This window comes from Aedes aegypti, chromosome 2 (genome assembly GCF_002204515.2).
Source record: "Aedes aegypti strain LVP_AGWG chromosome 2, AaegL5.0 Primary Assembly, whole genome shotgun sequence".
Lineage (NCBI taxonomy): Eukaryota > Metazoa > Arthropoda > Insecta > Diptera > Culicidae > Aedes > Aedes aegypti.
In genome coordinates this window covers 230473239-230497191 of record NC_035108.1, presented here as the reverse complement: position 1 = coordinate 230497191, position 23953 = coordinate 230473239, and the positions used below count along the sequence as shown (strand labels likewise).

The window sequence follows — 23953 nt, the reverse complement described above, 5'->3', positions numbered from 1 at the left end:
CAAAACATACTGGTCCAATAAGCGGGTCCTAGGACATTCCATACATACACCAGAGAACCACCATAAACTTCTATCGGACTCTGAAATTTACTCAAAAAATGCAATAATCAATCAGTTTATTGCTTTTCAACACTTGGTCCTCTCTGTCTGCACAGAAATTGTTGCAATTTCTGACCACTCATCCAAATATGGTAAATGGTCATGAATCAAAATCAAATGCATCGAATTAAGTAATATTTATAAATTTCTATTGATGGATAAGTAGAAGAATCATTCGATGTCGAAAAATCTGTCGAATCTCTTGAAATGCTTTTTATTTCCTCGCATTCCTCAGCGCGCTGATCATTTTCGCTATTATGGTAATAAGCACTTGGTCCACTCTGACTGCACACTTTTACCGATTTTTATTGATCATCCAAAGTAAATTTATTGCATATCTCTCGCAGTTTACAGCATTCATAAAATCTGATCAAAGTGTAACGGAGGTAATGTAATTTCGCATCTAATGAGAGAATAATCCAATTTTCCCAAGTTTTGTACTTGGTCCCCTCTGACTTAACGCCGACCAAGTCTTCTGCTCGATTGGAATGACATTGACAGTAAACTTGGAATTCCAATTGGAACATTTCGTTTCTTTGCTTATAGTTTCTTTACACACCACCACCCACTGTTTGGCGCCGATCACTGTGTGTCAACACTTGTAACATTCGCTGACTCACTCTCATTCTGATCAAGAAACAGAGGCGAATCTTTTTTTATTTTATGTGCTATGTTTGCAATCAAAGGGGTTGACAATATTGATAGTTGATGTCGTGCATTGCTTTTCTGAGATGATTTCATGACGTTCAAGTAGCCGTATTGTCACTGTGGGACAAACTTACATGTGTTTATTGACCGCGGCACCAGCCCGTAAAGTGTTTTCGGAAACAGGTTCCGGCTTTCGTCCCATGTAAGAAAATAAACCAAATGATGTATTCTTGCCTTGATCCGCTGTCCAAAAAGGGCTAAAACCTATCGTTTGACATTTGTTTCGTTGTTAAGGTTGTAAAATATGTGACTATGGAACACTTATTTCCGGTTGAAAAACATGTCCAGACCTGAACTTCCGGTTTGAAAACCCCACTCGCAGGAAGTCTAACTCATCCCATCGATCACAGTTAAAATCACATATTTTTTAGTTTGACTCCCACCAAATATAAGCAGTATGCTGAAATTTATGTTTATGTAAAATCGAAGAAAAAAGTACACTTGTGGGGCAAGTGAAAAATTTATCGTTTGAGCAATAAGTTCAAAAACCAACAGCTATATTCACGATTTTTTATTTAACATTTGTTAAGGCGTCCCAATGAACAATAACATAAGTAACATGTTAACCAAGATAATTTTATTCTTGTTACTAGAATTTTCTTCTGTTCAGTTATGTTTGTTGAAATGATTCGACAACATCATAACTGCAACATTTCCAGTTCTTACATCATGAGACAGAAATTGCATTTCCGCTCTATAGAATTTACACCGCCCGTTATTTGTTAAGAAAATCGGATATGACATCGGATAACTCTTCGGGAGAAATCAAACGGAATCCTTCAATAAAGTATTTAGAAACTTTTTCATGTGAATACACCTATACCCCATTTTTTATGTTTTGAACTAGCTTTACATTCCACGAGATTTCCGTGCGTTCTCTTATATTGGAACTTTTCAATCAACGTCTTCCTTTTAATCGGCTGTCCGAAGTAAACCTATTAATATCGTAATATTTGGCAACCTTTTTTAGACAAGTTCCATAATTTGTCCATGATAATAGCTTTTAACGCTTTGAGTATAGTGTTTCTTGAATTATCAGCACGTTCTGTTGTTCTATAATAATTTCGAACCTTGTATACTTATAGCTACCCAAAGAGTGAACACAAATTCAATCTCTAATGAGAAACTTTTCACTTGCCTCACGTGATTAGAAAATTGACGATGTTTCAATTTAGTTATTTTTAAGTATATGTCGAAATAATTCTAAAACTTTTTTATTGCAGTTTAAAACTGTCAGAGAAGTAGTGCAGAAAAATAGTTTCCGCAACTTTTTTCCGCCGAAAATATTAAAGTAAGATTGCACGCCGCCAACTTGTTACGGAGTGAAAGCTGACAGGTTAACAATCTTTCGCTCTATTATGCAATAATGGCTGAACAATCTCATAAATCTCTTACCTGTCGTAATGTTCTCAATAGCCTCAGAGGTTTATGCATGAGTTTAAAACGTTAATTCACATATTCAGTTAAATATACCAATTATTTTCATTTACCCCACATATCCACTTGCCCCGCGGTACCTTATTATTAAAATATTCAAACAAGAGTGTGGTGTAATTAAAAACATAAGGCCAGTCCTAGTAATCTCATCAAGATTGTTAGTGAATGGATTTCCCAATTTATTAATAATGACTGACATTCCAACCTAACTTCATTTCTATCCAGTCCATATCTTGGAAAATGTAGCGTTCATACAATGATAAAATAACAAAAATCTCGAATCTTTTGGCTTAAACAATGGTATTCCGTGTGATACCGAACAACTTTGCAGAACACGCCATCTTTCTAAGTGGTCAGGCTAGTGAGCTATCCGCAAAATAAAAATCCCATGTCCACTAGCGTCGCCTGGTGGCGTAATTGCGTATCAGAATAACCATCGCATGTCAGCCCTTGAGCTACTGAACAACTCTTCTGAAGACACCTACCTTCCAAAACATCAGGATCTAGATATATAATATGTTACAAAGTTTGCATTCCTATCCCTCAATATTCCTATAGTGTAAGTCAGAGACTGTGCTATCTCTACGCATACGAGATATTCAACAACACCCCCAAACTGATGAAATCCCATAAGCCATGGGTCTCCTATAAGGCGGATTCCTATAACGCCCATGTGTCTGATAGGAGACCCGACTGTACACCTGTGTTCAAAAAATTGCATGATCACTAGCGCCGTTTTGTGGAAGAATTCCGAAGCAAACGGCACATCACATTTTAGCCCTTGATCTACCAAACAGCTTTGCCGAAGACACCATCTTACTAAAAAATCGCTATCCTGAGATATCTGCGATCAAAATATTGCATGTTCACTAGCACCATCTGGTGGCTGAATTTCAAGTTGGGTGGTCAATCATATGTTAATCCTTGACCCACTTAACAAAATTGTCGAAGCCGTCATCTTTCTAGGTAATCAGGATCCTGAGATATCTGTGTTTGAAAAATTACGAAAATTACATGCTCACTAGCGCCAACTGGTGGCAAAATTCGAAAACAAGCGGCCTATCACATGTCAGTCCTTAACCTACTGAACAACTTTGCCGAAGACACCATCTTGCTAAAAAATCTAGATCCTGAGATATTTGTGTTCGAAATGATGCATTGCGAAATGTTCATTTCATCGGTTCCCCCGGGGACACAATCCGATGGCCACTGAAGTGTGACGATGTTCTCAAAGTTTTATTTGTCCTCTGGTCAATTGGTACCGTTGAACCGAAGAAATTTGCCGAAGACACCAATAATCTATCTTGCCCAGCTTTAGACTTACAATCAAAATAGCTCCGCGTGTACTCAGTACATACACGATGCGACCACTCGTGTGACGGGCCCAGTAAAAAAAGTTACACAAGCGGTCGCATTGGTGTACTGAGTACACGCGTAAAAACTTGGGTTAAAAACACGATGTTTTCGAATACAAGCAAAAAGAAGAGTAGATTTTGGAATCGGATCAATTTGAATGGAATTTCAACGTGTTTTTCGACTTTTCGTGAAGCGCGTGTACTCAGTACACTAGGGCAACTGACGGCTGGTTAAATTGCGACACTTGGTTCAACCTATTTTCTACCAAAGTGTTCCACTTGAAATGGTACACCAAGATGAATATGCAGTAAAAACGTAAACTAGTATATTAAGTCAATGCATTTTTATGTTTAAAACATGGTTTCTTAGCTTTAGTATAGGTGTTTTCCAATAATTTTGTTTACGAAGAAATCTTATTTCGCGCACGAATTGTTCAATATTATTCCCCAGAATAATAAATATGATTGTCTTAAAGCTTTAATTGAAAACTGCAAAAATTATAAGGTTATCATGACAAAGGACAAATTTGTACATTTTTGTGAATATTTCGAGTATTGAAACGAATATTTTTACGGTTTTTATTGTGGTGGCTATTTGAAGCATCCAATAGCAGATCATCATGACACTAGACATTAAAATTCTGTTTCTGAGGTCAAATCCGGGGTGGCTCATATAGCCCTCCTTGTCCCTACGAGATTAGTTTGCCTTTGTATGTTTACACAGCATGAAACGCAGTTAATTTTCATATAAATAATTTCAATTGCATTTAAATTGCGCTTACTTGTTCTGATGACGGTGTGCAATGTTGTAAAGGAGATGACTTCAAAGGACGTTTGCGTTTGTTGGGAGAACTTGCTGGGTATTTGGATTGCAGCAAACCGGCTATTATTTCCGATAGTTTTCCTTCATATTCTTCACACCAGCATCTGAAAACAAAAATGAAAATATTCCATATATTATCTAATAATTGAATCATATACTGTATAAATACTACCGAAGAACGGATATCACGAATGCGTCAGCTCTACTTTTAGATTCTCTGCTCAGAAGACATTTTACCAACTCTGTTGATGGTTTTTCACTCTTTAATAAAAGGAGGATATACGTTAATGCCTCCGCGTGTATAGATGTATCTAGTTCTGGAATGATATCCTGAAACAATATTAAAAGAAGTAAATTTGACTTGCTTTCAAATTTTGTTCAATTATATTCTTTTTTTTTTGCAATAATCTCGCTTAATTTATGATTTTACCCTAAATGCAATTGGTAACTAAGTGTGTAGGTTACAGGTTGTTACAGAGCAAACGAAAGGATTTAGACGTTATTCAACAATGCTACGATGAAGCGAAGATCCTACTGTATCTGCCAGTGGTGATAGTTTTTATATTTGTCTACTCATTTGCTTAAAAATAACAAGCTACATAATCGGTTACCATTGGCTTTTAGGGCGAGATCATAAATTATACGAGAAATAAAAAAACACGTGTCGCATGTGAACTTAATTATCACTCAAAATAATCCAAACGTCATTGTTACGTGAAAACATACGTGATTTTTTTTCCATCGCACTTTTCACGTAGCTCTTACGGGAATCATAGGTAGCCCAGAATGAACGCATGAGCTTTTGTACTTTGTCCATTCCACCGGCGCTCCACGTAAGAGCTACGTGGATTTTCCGGTAGCCTTTACGAAGCGTTTCAATAGGACCTAGATGGTTTTGCATTAAATTTAACTGTAATAATGACCAATCTTATTTCTAATAGGCTTTGGAAGAAAACTAATTCCCAATTGGAAAATGTAAACAATCTTAAAACATAGTGATATTTTTATTGTCAATCTGAGCATTTTGAATCCTGTTTTCCCAATTTTGTGAGTTTGGTTTGTCTTGTTGTAGCCTTCGCGTGCTATAATTGATAGAGGATATAAATCAGATATAAAATATGAAATAATGCAGGGTTTCTTCGGTATTCAAAGCATCCCAAGTAACAATTCCACAGCAATTTAGCATTCGTGTGGATTTATTAATGTTTTATGACAGTTACGCGAATGCTATGATAGCTAGACGCGACATTTAACGTTGCTAGAAGACGATATTTTGTAAATCAGCTCTTAGTTGTTTTCAAAACCTTTCAGAGACAAACTATAAAGTTAAAATTTTGTGGCTACAAAACCAGCTTTATTGCAGCGTATAATACCTCATTTAAACTGCATATGGTGGCTGCATGACACTTATTTGTGACGGCTATGATAAAAGACTGATAATACACCTTGTTGTCATGAAAGCTGCTTTTAAATTGATTGACTTGCACTTGAATCTTAATAACTTATCATATTTATACCTATTGAATCAGTATTTGGGCTCTTCAGATGCATTGCGATGCACTGCGAACACTTATTCATTGTTTCTGCGTATATTCTTCATAATAACATACCCAAACTGCAAACTTTGTTGAATACTGCTTGGTTAACATGAAAAGCGAAAAAAAGCTGCATCATCTTCAATCAGCATTTGTTATGGCAATTTTACATCCACAAATGCCGAATCATATCAATGTGCCCTTATTTGTGTATTTGTGATGACAAAACAGCATTTGTCGATGACAATCAATCAATTATGGTTTCGCCATATTAATTTCACTCCGGTTGCCACATTTCACCTTTTCAAATCATATTATCTCCATGATAATTATACACTAGTCACGTTCTAATCTACAAGCGGTTTTGGGGGATGCGATCAAGGCAACAGTGCCTTGACCGTGGTTTTATGGGCGTTTATTTATAGCACCCTGGAAGTAATTCGTAAAACTAAAATTGTTACTTGGGCATATTTACCTTGAAATCAATCTTACACAGCTTAGCTTAGCTTAGACTGACTACACATATCAATGGTTGCTATTCCGTGATTGACCGAAGTCAGTGAAAATGCACAAAGAATTTACTAGAAGTTCGGCTGGGATTGGCCAAAATCTTCTTCAGTGTGCATAATTCAGTGCCTCTATTTGTACATGGTCAATAACGGCGCCGGCCACGTCCTTGCAGTCAGGTGGGATTGGGTGGGAAGGAATGTTAGTGTGTAACCTTTGCTATTTGGAGACCGTGTTTGCCTCTGCATCTCCACAAAGGTTACTGGGAGGGATGTTTGTTAATGGGGAGGATCGTTGGGTCACAGGATTCACTTTGATAAGCGATAAATGATAAATAATTATTTGTGAGATATAAACATGCTTATATGTAAATATAATATTTTCGTTCGATTTGAACAATATCTATGTAGAGAAAAATTATGCCGACACTTGAGGTGACGAACCATTCAAAGTTTGTTGAATAAAGTGAACCTTTCGCAAGTCTACACTTGTAGTGTCGAACCAATCAGTTTTTTTTATTACAAAAATAAAGGTAAAAAGAAGAAGGTGTTTTGAAAAAAAAAAATTTATGAAGCTGAATTTATGTCGACACTCACAGTGACGAACCATTCAAAGTTTGTTGAAAAATCATATTTACGTCTCACCGTTGTAACGATTAAAGGTGCAGTCATACATATTTTATAGATTAGAAATAGTACACACTTAGAATTTATCACAGATTTCTGTGAAATTTCACCGAAATCTCAACAGCAGATTTTTCGGTGATCCGTTCGGTGATTTAATATTTCACAGAACGATCTGTAAAACTTGATAAAGCTCATCTGTCAAAAGAACCGAAGTGTTCGGTGATTTTGTACAAATGTTCTGTGAATTTATTGTTTGTTTATGGATGTTTCACCGAACAGTTCGGTACAATTTAACAAATTTACGGTGGATTATTGCCTATTCAATTTGCATTTCACCGGACGATTCGGAATATATTTACAGAATTCATGTTAAAAGGAAAAGTATTTTTTCTTCGTATATTCAGGGATGTGAGTTTTTTCAAATCATTTCGAAGAGGTGCTGCTTTCGAAATAATGAATGGCGCAGATGTACCTAGTTAGACGCTCCAACGCAATAATTGGAATAAACAGTGTTCGAAAATGAAAACACTTAATCTCTATTTTCCACTCTCCATGTTTATTCAAATTAAAAACAATAAAACTGATAACTACAGGAATATCAACCACTTTAGACGTTTTTAGAAGTTCTCTCCTAGTTATCCTACCTTATATTTAAAACTGCAACACTATTTTTTTCACTAACGTTCTTAGATGAAACAAGTATCAATTCTGGATCAGCCCGTGGTTGTCAATATGGCCGACAATTGATTTCACAGATTTTTGGTGAAAGTAGTAAAATGTTCCATCTTCATTGAACTAAATGTGAATGTTCCACAGAATTTCGTAATTTTTTCGCCTTCACAGAAAATTTGGTGAATTTTTGACAGTTCTGTTGAAAACATTTGGGTTTCACCGAAAAATCTGTGAAATCATATTTCACTGAACTGGATCTGTGGATTATTTTACAGAATTCTGTGTTCAATTCTAAGTGTGTAGCATGAAACGAGCTCACCAATTGATCCGTCATCCTTGAGCAAGAGACGAACCAGCCAAGGACTGAAAGTCTCTTTAATAAAGAAAATTCATTCATTCATCCTTGAGCAGCAACAATCCACTTTCAGCTGCACCCGTTTGCTCGGCTATATAAAAGCACTCAGAGAAAGTAGGCGCGCGACCCGAGAGGGAAAACAACTGACGACTGCTCGGGCTTTCTTGACGCACTGCCCAGGAGCAAGCGTCAACGTCGAAAGATCAAAAAGGACTAATCGAACGCGGCACTTTTTCACTTTACTCGACCGATGCGCGAATGTTTGATCTTGCCCTCATCGCCGGCCCCGCAGGAACAAGCGTGAAGGTCGAAGGATCAAACACAACTCTATTTACCTTGAAATCAATCTTACACAGGGTTTAAAGCAGCAGCAGCTTCTGAAGTTCTTCAAAAATTAAGCGGACTCTATCCTAAGATTTTAGCTCAACACCGAATGTACGTACAATATGCAGATGTCAAAATGAACTTAGGCACCTACGTGAATTTCACAGCAGTAAAAATTACCGAGTCACACAATTGAACAATTTAGTGATCTTTATCTTAGTCAGGTGAAGTGGAGGTAAAATGAATTTTGAATGATCTACGTGATTTTTCACGTAGCAATGACGTTTGGATTTTTTTCAGTGTAGGTATTATCACTGATAACCAACCCCCCCGCGAAGTGACAGATAACGCAATTTTCACGTACCTACTCTCAACGTAAACAATGGGGCCATCCACCGCTGCCGGCACGATTTTTCACTATAGCAGATCGGGATTTTGTTTCGTTGTTGACGGATGCAAAACAACGAATGGAATGATATGAAATAAGGGCGTGTCTGATATTTTCTTTTTCCAACGAAAATAAATTTAATAAAATCTTCATGTTTCAGCACCAAATGAACTAAACAACGCATCAATTCTTTCGGCGATAGGATTAAATGACTTTTATTGTTTTTCGGGAAAACAAATCTTTGAGAAGTGCTATTTTATAAAGTAATAATAAGTAGTACATTTGTTTATGGCGAACATGTTTCATGACTTAGGGTTCATGGCCGGTGCGCTGATCATAAGTACTGAGCAAAAGGATAGGACAAGAAACGGTCAAGGAATGATTGCTCCACCGAAATTACTTGAGTTTTACGCTGCTGAGAAGTACAGGTGATTTCATTACGTCGGTAACGCCTGCTGTACAAATCAAATGGAGCTGTCACTTTTCCGTACGGAAAAATGTGCCGCTCAATTATTCCGCAAGTAAAAGTGACACTTCGCTCATACTGGATCGGCTGTCAAAATTTCTTTAGTAAAAAAGAGAAATTTTACTTGAGCGCTTTACGTTTCAGGTGCATACTACGCATTTTACACAACTTTCATTACGCCAAAAATGATCATTTTTGACACCCACCCACCCCCTCGTAACGCATTTTGTATGAATTTTTTTTAATTTTGTATGAGCTGTAACATTTTCAAAACACTCATCCACCCCCTTCAGCGTTATGAAATTTGTGAATGAGCCCTTAACAGAGTAAAATTCTTGCCGACAGATATAAAACTAAGCAACTAAAAATCCGTAAGATTGACGCTCCGGAGGTACAACAAGAGCTTGTCAATTTAATCCCATAAATTGTTAGCGGAACTTGGTGCATCTGAAAGAGGACATTTTTTTTCTTTCACATTGTGGGTAGTTTGTTTCTCTGCAGTACATTTTTTCTAGCCCAAAAGTGAAAAAAGTACAAGTTTCCTAAATTGCGCCATATAATTTTGTGCTTTTTTTCAATCAAATAAGCCAATTGAAGGAACTATCCAGCTTTTTCCGAGTGGTAATGGCCGCGAAAAGTTATCCCAATTTCTGGTAGGGTTTGACGTTTGGCTTGGGTCTATTCAATATCAAACGACTCAAGTCAAACATCATATCCATAGACACCAATATGAAAGTGAGCTAATTTTTGGTGGTGGTATGAACGCTCATTAAAAGCTGGATATTATCTCAGACTGATAACTACAGTCAATTTCCCGTAAATAACTGATAATCATTAACCCCTCTACCGGCAGCTTCAGTTTTTAATCAAAAAGAAATATTCAAACAGCGATAACTTTTTTGTTTTTCGATATTTTTGCATCATATTTCCACAAGCTCTCAAAAATTTGTTCTATTTTAAGAATCTGTGTTGATATTGATCATTGGGCATCTAATTCCGAAAGAAATTTCTTGGGGGACCAATATTTTGCCATAATTTACGTAAATATCTCCGTCTACAGATTTTTTCTCATCATCGCTTATTCGCTGTTCGAAACGGTTGTGCTACTTTTCCCCGAATGGCTCGTTTCCCCGAAAAGTGGCTGCAGTTCAAATAGGTGCTAGAATAGTTTTCAGTGGCAGGATGGTGAATTAGAAAGAATGATAAGCAATGAAAAGAAGGAGGTATTTGGTCATTTTCGACTATACACATGTTGCCAAAAATGCTGAGGACGGTAAAACTCGTAAGAACCGCTAATCAAATAAAGAAGGGTGCATAACAGATAACCAGTACGTTCACCGCCCTGATATGTATGAAGATATGACAAATATGAGTGCCAAAATCTTCTCGGGGAAGTGAGATATTCGGGGAAACGGGATATTCGGGGAACCGGCGTTCGGGGAAATAACATTCGGGGAACTGACATTCGGGGAAAAGAAGTACAACCGTTCGAAGCAACACTTCAATAAGAGTCTGTTGTGAAAAAATGAATCAAATTGGTGCAATCGTTTTTGAGCAATGAACATTTTTGTTTCTGGTAATAATCTGGCCGTATGAAGATCTTGAAACCTTAAAAAAAACATCATTTTGTAATTTTCAGATTTCTTGGAGAAAACTTAACCGATTTGTATGATTTTTTTCAGAGGAGCTTCTTATAACCTGATATTGTATAGCCCACATTTTAGTTTTTTGACAAATTGACTAAAACAAAAAAGGCGGTCGAAGAAATTTTATATGGGAAATGTCGGTCCCCCAAGGAACATCTGAATATCTTCAAAACCATATGACCAATGATCAATACTGATACAGATTAAAAAAATAAAAGAGTTTTTTGAAGGCTTGTAAAAAAAATGGTGCAAAAATGTTGAAAAACAAAAAAGTTATCGCTTTTTGAAATTTTTTTTGTGGTAAAAAAATGTAGCTGCCGGTAGAGGGGTTAATATCTTACATAGAAAAACGCAGACAAATTTGCCTTGTTTCGAATAACTAAGTATTCAAAAAATAATTTCAAAAACAAAGGATCGGTTACTATAAGGAACATCATGCGGACCACACCACATCACTATTCAAAACCCGCTCGCAGACCGTACAAAATCTTCCCGATAGTCGCAGTTTGGTGACCACTGGGTTATAATTATGATATTACAAATGCCAAGGGGCCCAGATAGCCGTAGCGGTAAACGCGCAGCTATTCAGGAAGACCAAGGTTCGAATCCCACCGGTCGAGGATCTTTTCGGGTTGGAAATTTTCTCGACTTCCCAGGGCATAGAGTATCTTCGTACCTGCCACACGATATACACATGCAAAAATGGTCATTGGCATAGTAAGATCTCAGCTAATAACTCTGAAAGTACTCATACACTAAGTTGAAAAGCAGGCTCTGTCCCAGTGGGGACGTAACGCCAGAAAGAAGTAGAACAAATGCCAAATAAACATTTTAAAACTTTTTTTTGATTTTATCAAGTGTTCTTCTAATCTACGCCCTATTTCGAGCGCACTCCATGATTTCATTGAGTTTGACAGTACCACGGACCAAATTTTTTCGGTACATTGACGTTGTACTGCAGCTGTCATGGTACTCCCGGGTTGCTGATAACAGACGTTTAAGTCAGATTGTAAAAACGTGTAAGACAATTGATGGCCTTTTTAAATGGCAATACAAGTAGCAACATCGTGGTGGCGCTTTTATCGCTAAGTTCCCATGGCGATGTCAGTGGAGAATATGAAATATTTCAAGATATTTATATTCGCCACTGATTGCCGCAATACGTTGTGTGGCGGCGCTAGTGTATTCAACGTGTTTTAGTTTGAATATTTACACAAGTATTCAGAAGATTTTTGTTCTAGCATAAACGTCTGTTATCTGTGGTATCATGTTCTGATTGGTAGTGATCGATTTAATGGGATTTCATTGCAATGAACACACAATTACGTGAGTGATGATGTATGTTTTTGATAACTGCATATTTGATCTACAGACAAACAGACGTAACACTTAGAACAAATCGTGATCAAAATCATAGTCGAGAGAACATGTACGCCCAATGCTAAAATCGGTGTGTTTGGCCGACAGGCCAACAGATGGCGGTAGTGTGTAAACGTCAAACGCGAACAAAAACAATGCGAGCGCTGCAGGTGGTGGATTGACCACCTACAATATATTTGAATCGACCGTTGAAAAGGTGGTCGATGGAAAATGAGAGTTTGACGTCTGTTTGTCTGTGTTGGAGCATCAAATAGTTTTTAACCCTTTTATGGGTATTACCTTTACAATAGTAGTTTACGGCACAAGTTGCAGAACGATGATTTTTACAGCACGAGTCGTAAATTTATTCTGCGAGGCTTGCCGAGTAGGATAATTACGACGAGTGCTGTAAAAATCGAGTTCTGTAACGAGTTCTTCTTCTGTTTGGCATTAACGTCCTCCTCCTCGCCTGCTTCTCAGCTTAGTGTTCTTATGAGCACTTCTAATTGAGAGCATTCTTTGCCAAAGTTGCCATTTTCGCATTCGTATATCGTGTGGCAGGTACGATGCCCTATGCCCAGGGAAGTCAAGGAAATTTCCTTTACGAAAAGATCCTGGACCGACCGGGATTCGAACCCAGACACCTTCAGCATAGCTTTGCTTTGTAGCCGCGGACTCTAACCACACGGCTAAGGAAGGCCCCTTGTTACGTACAACATTTTTTGCAATTTCGTAGAGGACCACTTGAGGGTATCAGAAACTATAGCGCAATGCATCCATTATCATTTTACAATTTCTGAAAAAAATGTTGTGTAATGATTCATTATGCAACTCAAAACAGTTACGTAATCAGAAAGCGTTGCGTAATGAATCATTACAGCGCTGGTTTCAGTTGCGCAATGACTTTTTTGCAATTTCTCATCGTAATAGGCTGTTTTTCATCATGCCAATCTGTCATGAAACGGCCTACTTTCCTGCACTGAAGTATGCAGTGCGGGAATAGTCATTACCGAACTGAAACCAGTGCTGTAATGATTCATTACGCAACGCTTTCTCATTACGCAACTGGTTTGAGTTGCGTAATGAATCATAACACAATTTTTTTTGAGAAATTGTAAAATAATGGTGAATGCATTTCTGATACCCTCAGGTGGTCTTCTACGAAATTGCAAAAAATGTTGTACAGTCGAATTTCGTTCGTTGCACTACGTTTAATTGCACTTCGTTTTAATTGGGCTCCCGTTAAGTGGGCTATAGCCCACCTAAAACGAAGACAAGCGTCACTTTCTGACTTAAACCGCAATTTGTCAATGTTGGTAGCCCTGAATTTCTATTGTAATCGGTGTTTTGACAGCTCAAATCTTAGCCCGATTAGTGAAAGTCTTTCACTAATCGGGCCACGGGTTTAGTGCAACGAACGAAAGTTGACTGTACTTAACTCGTTGCAGAGCTCGATTTTTACAGCACTCGTCGTAATTATCCCACTCGGCAAGCCTCGTAGGATAAATTTAGGACTCGTGCTGTAAAAATCATCATTCTGCAACTTGTTCCGTAAACTACTATTCCCGCACTGCATACTTCAGTGCAGGAAAGTAGGCCGTTTCATGACAGATTTGCGGGATGAAAAACAGCCTATTACGATGAGAAATTGCAAAATAGTAGTTCACGGAACAAGTTGCAGAATGATGATTTTTACAGCACGAGTCGTAAATTTATCCTACGAGGCTTGCCGAGTAGGATAATTACGACGAGTGCTGTAAAAATCGAGTTCTGCAACGAGCTACGTACAACATTTTTTGCAATTTCGTAGAAGACCACTTGAGGGTATCATAAATTATATCAGCATGCATTCACCTTTATTTTACAATTTCTGAAAAATTGTTGGGTAATGATTCATTACGCAACTCAAAACAGTTGCGTAATGAGACAGCGTTGCGTAATGAATCATTACAGCACTGGTTTCAGTTAGGTAATGACTATTCCCGCACTCCATAGTTCAGTGCAGGAAAGTAGGTCGTTTCATGACAGATCGGCGTGATGAAAAACAGCCTATTACGATGAGAAATTGCAAAAAAGAGTTTTGTTTGACTTAAACCTTGTACTACAACACGCATACTAGGAGAGTATTTTTTTATATTTAAAAACATGTTTCTCGCGTTTAGTTTCATACAGGAAAAGAAAGCTCTTAGTTAATAACTGTGGAAGTGCTTATTGAACACTAAGCTGAGAAGCAGGCTCTGTCCCAATAAGGACGTAACGTCAAGATTAAGTCCCATTGAGAACGTAGATGTTGCTTTCATTAACACACTATTCCATTACCTCGAAGATAAATTGCTGTTATGGTATCGATATGATCCATAATAATGATCCTCCTCTAGACGATTTCAAATTACTATTAAATATACCATCAGTGCCCCAGTATCCGCTCATGTTCCAGTAGCCCGCTCACACTGAAAAAAGAGAAATTTGCACAAAGTAAATTTGAAAATTTTAGTCGTTATACGGTTCAAATCGACAAATTGAATCATACTGTGGACATTTTTTTTGTGTATTTACTAAAATTACTTTACTTTTTAAGCTCTTGAGCGGGCTACTGGAACATGAGCGGGTACTGGTACGTTGACGGTACAACTATAAAAATCAGCACTTTTTCGTATATAACCGTGAATTTTGAGGTTTATTCCCGAAAACAACTCTTTGTTTTTGTTAATGTTATGTATGCTTTTCTGTGGTACTAAATTATGATAAAGATAACAAAAAAAGTTTTACCTGAAAAGATTCGAGAGGTATATCGTGTGCTTGAATAAGCTGCCAAAAGCAAAATTGCTCGAATGTCTCATACTCCAAACTCTCCCGAATAACGTCGATTATGTCATCGCTGGTGAACATTACAAGCTTGCCTTGCGTGATGTTGAATATTATGTCACGAAGATTGTTCGCATCAATCGCACCAATGATCAAAGTTAACACATCTATGTTGTTCAACATTACGTTCTTATACTCTTTAAACAGATCAGGAAGAATCCAGAAAAATAATCTTGAATCATTTCGCTCCAAAAGCTCCAAATCTCGTTTCAGTTGCTCCTCGAAAGGTGATTCAATCATTGTGCAGTAATATTTGTAGATGTTTCCTTTGAATGCTGACGTCACGTTTTCCTTTCGTCGTGTTTGAAGTTTGGCATTTACTTTAAGAAAATGAAGAAGAAGATAGCCAGTGCTGGGTATTTGCTTATGGACATGCAATAATAAATCTGTCAAGTGAATTTTCCGCTTTTCTTCTGGTTGCATCAACACTTTAAATATGCAATATATTGGACCACTGATACTTTCTGACAGACACTCCTCCGATTTTGATTCAGGGAAAATTGAACACCTGGGGAGGGATTGTTGCACAATTTGAGCTATTCTTTCGTTGACGTATGCATCCTGATCAATGTTCAGCTGCCCTATTTCAGTACGCTCATTAACAAATGACTCAAAATCCTCAGTACTTTTTGAGTCGGCAAAAGTTTCGATACAACTCAGCAATTCTTCTGGTATTGACTGTATTATAGGCTTCTCCATTTCCAATACCTGCAAATAAAATCCTTGTTAAAAAAACATTACAACCTATGAATAAAAATATTAACAATAGGTAATGGACAACGGTTTTCGACTAATCATTATGCTGACCCACAATTCTACACTGAGGATACGTCACTTGAGAATTGTATGCGACTGTTCTTGAGAAATACTCCATATGTTTTATAGGTTTTCAACCGAATAGATTGTTGAAGCATCGATGGGCGTATTAGTGAATCATGCACTAACTGATCTTGTCATCCATGGTTTTGAACTCTAACGACTTCTTTTTTATTTTGGGCAATCATACAGTAATTCATAATTCATATTTCATATTCGTACAGGGTGGGAGCCGGATTCTATTCTTGGCACTATTGATCCACATCGGCAGTGGAGTTTTTCGAAAGCTTTTAAGCTCATATTTGGCCACTATATGCGGCGTATTGAAGGGTTTCTAATTGCAAGGTTTCAGGCGATTCGGCCGAGAAAAACCCCTCATGCCAAAATGAATCATGGAAGTGCCCAAGTAGCTCTGCACCTTACTGTTTTAACATCATTTGTAAAAAAAATCAAAATGTTATATCGAATTCAAAATATTTTATCAATAATGAAGGTCATAGGTGTCTTCTAGTGATCCTTTATAAATGGGACGTAACGCCAGAATGAAGAGGAAATATCCGACTCACATTTCCAAAATTTTGCAGATGTTCCTAAAGATTCTGCGATATCAGATGTCGAAAACAAGTAAGAAACAGTACCAGTACATCTTGTCATCAGAGAAATTTAAAATTTATAGTGCAATCAATAAGCTTGGAAACAATTATTTTCAACTATAATGGAGATTTGTGATCAAGTATGGATACATTAAAAACATTTTGCTTGAATAGTAAGTCAAGCTGCATATAGAAATTGATGCCCACAACTTCAGTATGTTCTGAAGACCTTAAGATTATCAATATTCATAGCAGTACACTCTCCGAGCCATATTAAGCTTTATGGATAGGAACGAGAATGTTCCAAGAGAATTGGGTTAGTATAGACCGTAGTAGATTTCGTAGATCATAAGGACATGAATTCTAGGACGTAGACACCAATCTGTTGAAAATAACTTATCAACCTGTGTTGATTATGACAACGGATCTGTTCACATTTTGTATGAAAATATTTCGTTTCCAAATGATAAATGGGTTCTAAAAAAAGTTTATGTGATTTAACCCTACCTAACCAAGAGATGTTCTGGAATAACTTTGTCCACAATATTTCGGAGCTATACCTGTGAAACTATAACTAATAGTGAAGCATTTCTCAAAATTTTATTAAAAACTCCACTTTATAAATGATTGTTTACTATAAAATCCAATAAGCCTTGCAGTAACGTATATATTTGTTGATGGATCTGTTGTAAGAGCGACATTCGTGAGTACTAAAAGAGTTTCTGTTGAAATGAATTGAGTTTACAGAAATTACAAGCAGTTCTTGTCATCAAAAAGTTCACAACATTATTTCAGCATAACTTAAAATCTCTTATAAAATTATTTTTTCTATCAACGTACACAATTTTTTGTGGTCTGAACAATAGAATAAGATTATTTTTATTATTTTTTTTTTGTTAAAATAATCTATATTACGAACTTTGTTATTCATAAAACTACCCTACCCATGCTGTCCATAGCTCTATAATATTAAATATATTCATCTTAATATTCAACTTTCTTTGAATTCAGCTTTGTCTTTGCAGTTTATTGATGTTAATATAAATACGAGCCTACTTGATGAATGGAGAGCATTGATATATTTTTACTGGAATACACCCTGTTGTTTTTATCATTTAAAATAACGTATATGTTGAACATTACGGCAATAACGTTTCTACTATCCAACTTGCTTCTTGTTGCAAAATTCGATCGGAAAAAATCATGCCAAAGTGAATCATGAAAGTGCCCAAGTAGCACTGCACCCTTCCTGGTTGACTTATGAATATTATTTTCACAATTCTATTTTCCGACATTGTTGCCATTAACCTAGTCAAATGAAGTCTTCCGTATTGTATACGCTCAATAATATTCACTTCTTTATACATTTCATATAACTCGTATGAATCACGAGTTATATGAAATGTATAAAGAAGTGAATATTATTGAGCGTATACAATACAGAAGACTTCATTTGACTAGCAGCGGACGTTGAAAAAGCCAGAGCGGAAAGCCTTCGGTTATTTAGAATTTGAAGTATTTTGCGGGTAGCAAAATACTTCAAATTCTAAATAACCGAAGACTTTCCGCTCTGGTTTTTTCAACGTCCATAGAACACCACCGTATGTATCAATTCAATATAACGTTTCTACTATCCAACTCTACATATAATAGCGTATGATAGCGTAAAAATAAACCTTTACAACTTATTTCCATGTTGGATTACATTATGTACCAAAAATCGTGTGCACTGAAAAGTGTCCTCTATGGCCGGACACTATGTTCTCTATGCTCGGACACTATGATTTTCACCATTAAAGTTTACACCAAACCCACAGAAAGGCCAAGGGGTGCTTCGTATGTTAGCACATGCCTTGTGGGTTCAATCTTTGCATGATGTACAGCGTATGAAGCAGATTTGCGAGATCACAGGTCAGTTCCATAAACTCCTTCTTGATCAGCGCCATAGATCGATTCGCCATATGTCGCCGTCTATGTTGCATTAGCGGTTGCTCGTATTCAGATGAAAATGTCTTCGGGAATTCAACGCGTTTTTCACAATTTGTCAGCTCGAAGGTTGAAGTGTGCTCTTAGGTACAGTCAACTCTCCTTTACTCGACCTTTGTATCTAAATATCTAGTAAGACAACCATAGTAAAATTTGATGTTCATGGCTACCTCCATGGTCCCTTGAATCGCAGATTTGCACTGGTTTAGTATTTATTCTGTAACACGATATCTCCCAAATCGATGGTCCCTTCATTATCGAGTTATAGAGAGATGCTGTACATCATATCTTGTGGCTGCTTCTTGTGCGCTCATTTGCCTTAAAAGCATCATATTGACAGCACTTTATAAGACCTCCAAGGACTGAAAGTTTTGTTGTTTATGCTTTTATTTGTTGCTGTTTTTACCCTACATTTATGAAAAAAGCGAATTATGAATTAGATCCCAGTTGTTAGGTTAACATTTTCACTGTCCGGTCATAGATGACAAGAGGTGCCCGGACATAGAGGACTTGCAATGGTTTACAAAAAAGGTTGCTTTTCTTTGAAATTCGACATTTTCTAATGAATTTTGCATTGTGATTGATGCAAAACTTACTGAAGTCAACGTACGAAGACAATTCAGCTTACATTATGAGAAACATTTGTGGCTACACTTGTATGAAATTTTATCGTTTCACATTTTTTTGGTAGATTGTATCAGAGTGAAAGTTTCAACAGCTACTGTTTGTTTACGTTTGGACATGAAAACGTCATAATTTGTATACACTGCAAAATTGTGTTTTGATATAATCCTGGAATACTAAAATCTTAATATCATTATTCGTTTATGGAAAATTCAAACTGTCCGGGCATAGCGGCTGTCCGGCCTCGTGTGGATAATGTTAAAGATTAGGGTGTTTTACTAGACCACCAATTGACATTCAAAATGCACTATTCAGAAACAGTCGACAAAGCTAATCGTCAACTTGGAGTCATCTTCAAAATAGTAAGTGAATTCGATGACCCTCTGTGCCTAAAATCATTGTACTGCTCATTAGTCAGATCAATTCTAGAGTTTGCTTCTGTAATCTGGTTGCCATATGATGCAGTGTGGATTGCTAGAATCGAATCGATTCAGCGTAGATTCGTGAGATGCGCATTACGTAGCTTACCATGGTCTGAACCATTACGGCTACCGCCTTACGAGCATCGATGCGCACTGTTGGGTATCGAAACGCTAGAGAAGAGGCGAAAGATGAACCAAGCCGTCTTTGGTGCTAAACTTCTTCGATCCGAATTGACAGCCCAGCATTGCTTCGCCAGCTTAATACATATAGGGGCAATGGGGGCAATATGAACATACGGGGTAATACGAGCCACCCCGGTTTTGACCTCAAAAACAGTGTTTTAATGTTTAGTGTCATTATGATCTGCTAAAAGATGCCTCAAATAGCCACCACAATGAAAACCGTAAGAATATTCGTTTGAACACTCAAGATATTTACAAAAATGTACAAATTTGTCCTTCGTCATTAAAAGCTTATAATTTTGGCAGTTTGTAATTAAGCCTATAAGACAATTATATTAACCCTCTAATACCCAAATTTTTATTTTCGATCTAAATATCATTTTCATTGCAATCGTTCTAAACACGTTTTGGGCAATGATTTATTTTTATTCGCAAAACTATGAATTTTTGTTTTTGATTTTTATAATTTTTATTTTTGAACATCCCTATCCTTTGTCATTTTTTCTTGAATCCTCTTCTAGTTACAAATTTTTAGCAATAATAAAAATTCAAGTTTTTGCGGTACTTTTGAAAATATAAAATATTTTAATACCATCAAGCTCTTTTTCTATGATAGGTTGATCGTAGCAAAATATAAAAGGTACGATTTTTTATATTACACGTTAAATAAACCATATGCATTTGTAGGTTATATAAGAATACAGTTTTTCAAACAATTTTCGAAAATACAAAAAAGTTTGAAAAGTCATAAAAAACTTTTCTTATATGCGTGTTATGAGTCAAGGTTTAAGCCAAAAATAAAATCATTTTGATTTCCGAGCTGCAAAAAAATACGCAAAATTCCAAAGTGTACCCCGTCTAAACGCGGGGTTGGGTATTAGAGGGTTAATAATTCTGGTAAATTTTACCAATCCATTGAAACTTCTGATCTTAATTAACAGTTCATGAGCGAAATTAGATTTGTTCGTAAACAAAATTATTGAAAAGCAATATATTATTTCCAAGATGAAGGGGCGGGGCAAAATGAGCCATTTATATTTAGGCAAAACAAACGATATTTTGAACATAAAAATGCATTGCCTAAATATACCAGATTATTTTTTTTTACTGCATAGTCATCTTTATGCTCCATTACAAATGGAACACTTTGCTAGAAAATACGTTGAACCAAGTATCGCAATTTAGTACTAGTATAACATGGTCTGTTTACTATGTATTACGTATCTTTAAAAAATAAGCCGCTAGAATCAATAATTTCAAGCAAAGCTAATACAATTTCCTATCAAATAATGTACTCTTCACCACTAACTCTTCTCTATACTATTTTAAATAAAAATCATTCGATTGAATGAGGTGGCTCATACTGCCCCGTAGGGTGGCTCATAATGCCCCATATGGTTGGTGACCACGTAGAAAAACATGGTTTTACAAAAAGTTCCTGAAATAATTTGCAAGTTGATGTTAACATTAATTATCGACGTAACATGGAAGATAACATTTTATAGTACAAGTCACTTGCATTTAAACCATATTTTTTGCTGTTTTTCTATGAATTCCATGACGTTTTCCTTAGGCGGCCCATATTGCAAGATAATTACAATTTGTTCGATTTTAACATCTCAACTAATACCTTCAAAAATCGGTTACGCAATCGCCAAGTCTAATGTATCCTGTTAAGTGTTGTCCAAGAGTTGATGCTTAGTTTAGTTTAGTTTTAATTTTATTCACTAAGACCATGGTGTCGGATGAACCTTAAAAAATATAGTATCGGACAAAATGCACCAAAGCCGTTTTCCCATACAAAATGGTCAATTTCAGAGAGCTATGTCTCCGCCGTTTCTAAACCTATTTTTTCATTTTTTCTGTGACGAACTACACTGCCGCGAATCGCAAGTCAGTCCCATCTGTAAAAAGTAGGCATTGAGAAAATGGGCTTTGAAGTTTCCAAACTTGTTTTCCCACGGTATACACAACAAGGTAGGCTATTCCCACGTGTAAACAACGATTTTCAATCAAAACATGTGTCGTCATTCCTATCGCCAAGCATGGGGCTAGAAGGATAGTAAACGATAGCAGGCTTTGCTTTCTCTTGTACTCGTTCGAGATTGCGATAGGAATGACGTCACTACCAAGTGTCATTTTTCGGAATATAATACAGTGAAACCTCCATGAGTCGATATTGAAGGGACCATCGACTCATGGAAATATCGAGTCATGGAACAACAATCCTTAGGAAACCTGTTTCAAGGGACCATCATAGTAACCATGAAATTTTGTTGCTAGTATGGTTCCATGAGTCGATATCGAGTCATGGAACATCGACTCATCGTGTTGTTTTCCATACAAATATTCAAAAAATTCCAGTAGATTGAAACATGTTCAAATCCTAATGAAACTTTCACAATTTGCTTTTCACTACGAGAGCTTTCCGAGGAAAATATAAAAATGATCAAAACGCGGTTCGTTTTTGTGTTACACGGTGCGGAAATCTGTAGTGTGACTGATATGCGGTTACTTTTCATTATGGGACAATTTGACTTGCTGTTTTTTTATAATGTTTCCGAACAAATCATAATATCTCACTAGTGCAGCTGAAAGAGCATTGGAAGATAGGTATGTTGAAAACTGAACTCAACTCAATTTTGACGAAAATGCAGATGGGACTGACTTGCGATTCACGGCAGTACAAATCACTTCAATTTTCGTAAACTATTGAACAAGTTGTGTGAAAGCTCTCGATTCAAAAGTTACAGATAGGTTAAATTTTGACATAAAAAATGCACCAAGACACAAAGTGATGTAGCAGACAAACTATGCGTCGTATCATTTTGGTATCTTCAGCGAATTTGGTCCTTATCACTCAATAAACAAATGCGCTGAAGACACCGAAATGATACGACGCATAGTTTGTCTGCTACATCACTTTGTGTCTTGGTGCATTTTTAGTGTCAAAATTCAATCTATCTGTAACTTTTGAATCAATAGTTTTCACACAACTTTTTCAATAGTTTTTAAAAATTGAGGTAATTTGTAGTTCGTTACAGACAAAATGAAAAGAATAGGTTGACAAACGGAGGAGATATAGCTCTCTGAAATTGATTATTTTGTATGGGAAAACGGCTTTGGTGCATTTTATATGTCCGATACTGTATGTATTTTTCAATCAAAACACACCAATGAAAACATTCATGATTCTTTGTTCTGTCAGCTTCCCGTTGACGAGATTTATGAGATTGAACAAACAATTTCACCAGAGATGTCATCAACTCAAGCGAACACGTGTCAAAATGCTGCTAATTTAGAGCTGCCGAATATATGAGCTTGCAGTTCTTATAAGAAAGCTGCCGAAGAAAACGAGGTTGCCTACAATAGTCATACTGACATGAAATGTTCAAAACGTTTTTAACAAGCTTTTATCAAAACTGTCGGTGTAAATCGATAGAGGATTGAGCGTTCTAACTTTTATGTTCTTAAGCGCTTTTGCTATGGAATACTAAAACTCATGTATGATTCGAACTTTAGTAATTATGTTTTAGTGCGTCAAATAAGGAACATAGTGCGTCAAATTAGGCACAGTGAAGAATTGTCAATTAAGAAACCTAATGTGTTCCACAAAAAGTCATTAAAACACGAAGAAAAAAATATATTTTTATTGATTTTTCTTTAATTTTATAATAGTTTAGCTAACATAGCTCCAATTTCAAACAGAATCGTACAGATTTTTACGATTTGATTTAATGTTAGAATTCAGAATTTCCTTAACCGCGTCAAATATGGTATGTGCATGGTATGTATGCAATTAAAAAGGTGTTCAACTACTTATACAATAGATTATAATTAAGTTGGTTAAGGTTGCATTACCGGGGCCTTCCTTATCCGAGTGGTTATAATCCGCGGCTACAAAGGAAAGACATGCTGAAGGTGTCTGGGTTCGATTCCCGGTCGGTCCAGGATCTTTTCGTAATGAAAATTTCCTTGACTTCCCTGCACGCAAAAAAATTGTGCGGTAAAAACTACTATTTTAGGGGGTTAACTTAAGCGCTCGCACCGGCAATTTTCAGCAGACCAGAAATGCGCTTGGTTTTACCATGTCTGTAGTCAAAATCAGATTGTTGTAAATTATTTCTGTCAAATGTACCAGTAATGTGGTGGGATGTACCGTAA

At 36.6% G+C, this 23953-nt stretch overlaps 1 protein-coding gene across 1 annotated transcript in view; it reads right to left on the bottom strand.

Annotated features, from left to right (window-relative positions):
* Positions 1-23953, bottom strand: part of LOC5569987 (integrator complex subunit 3 homolog) — an 85414-nt gene that overhangs the window by 21478 nt on the left and 39983 nt on the right. The window contains exons 7-9 of the mRNA XM_021844319.1: positions 15070-15873; positions 4595-4752; positions 4382-4526 (exon numbers count right to left, since the gene is read on the bottom strand). Coding sequence (XP_021700011.1) covers positions 4382-4526; positions 4595-4752; positions 15070-15873 — 1107 coding nt within the window. The remainder of the gene's footprint in view (positions 1-4381; positions 4527-4594; positions 4753-15069; positions 15874-23953) is intronic.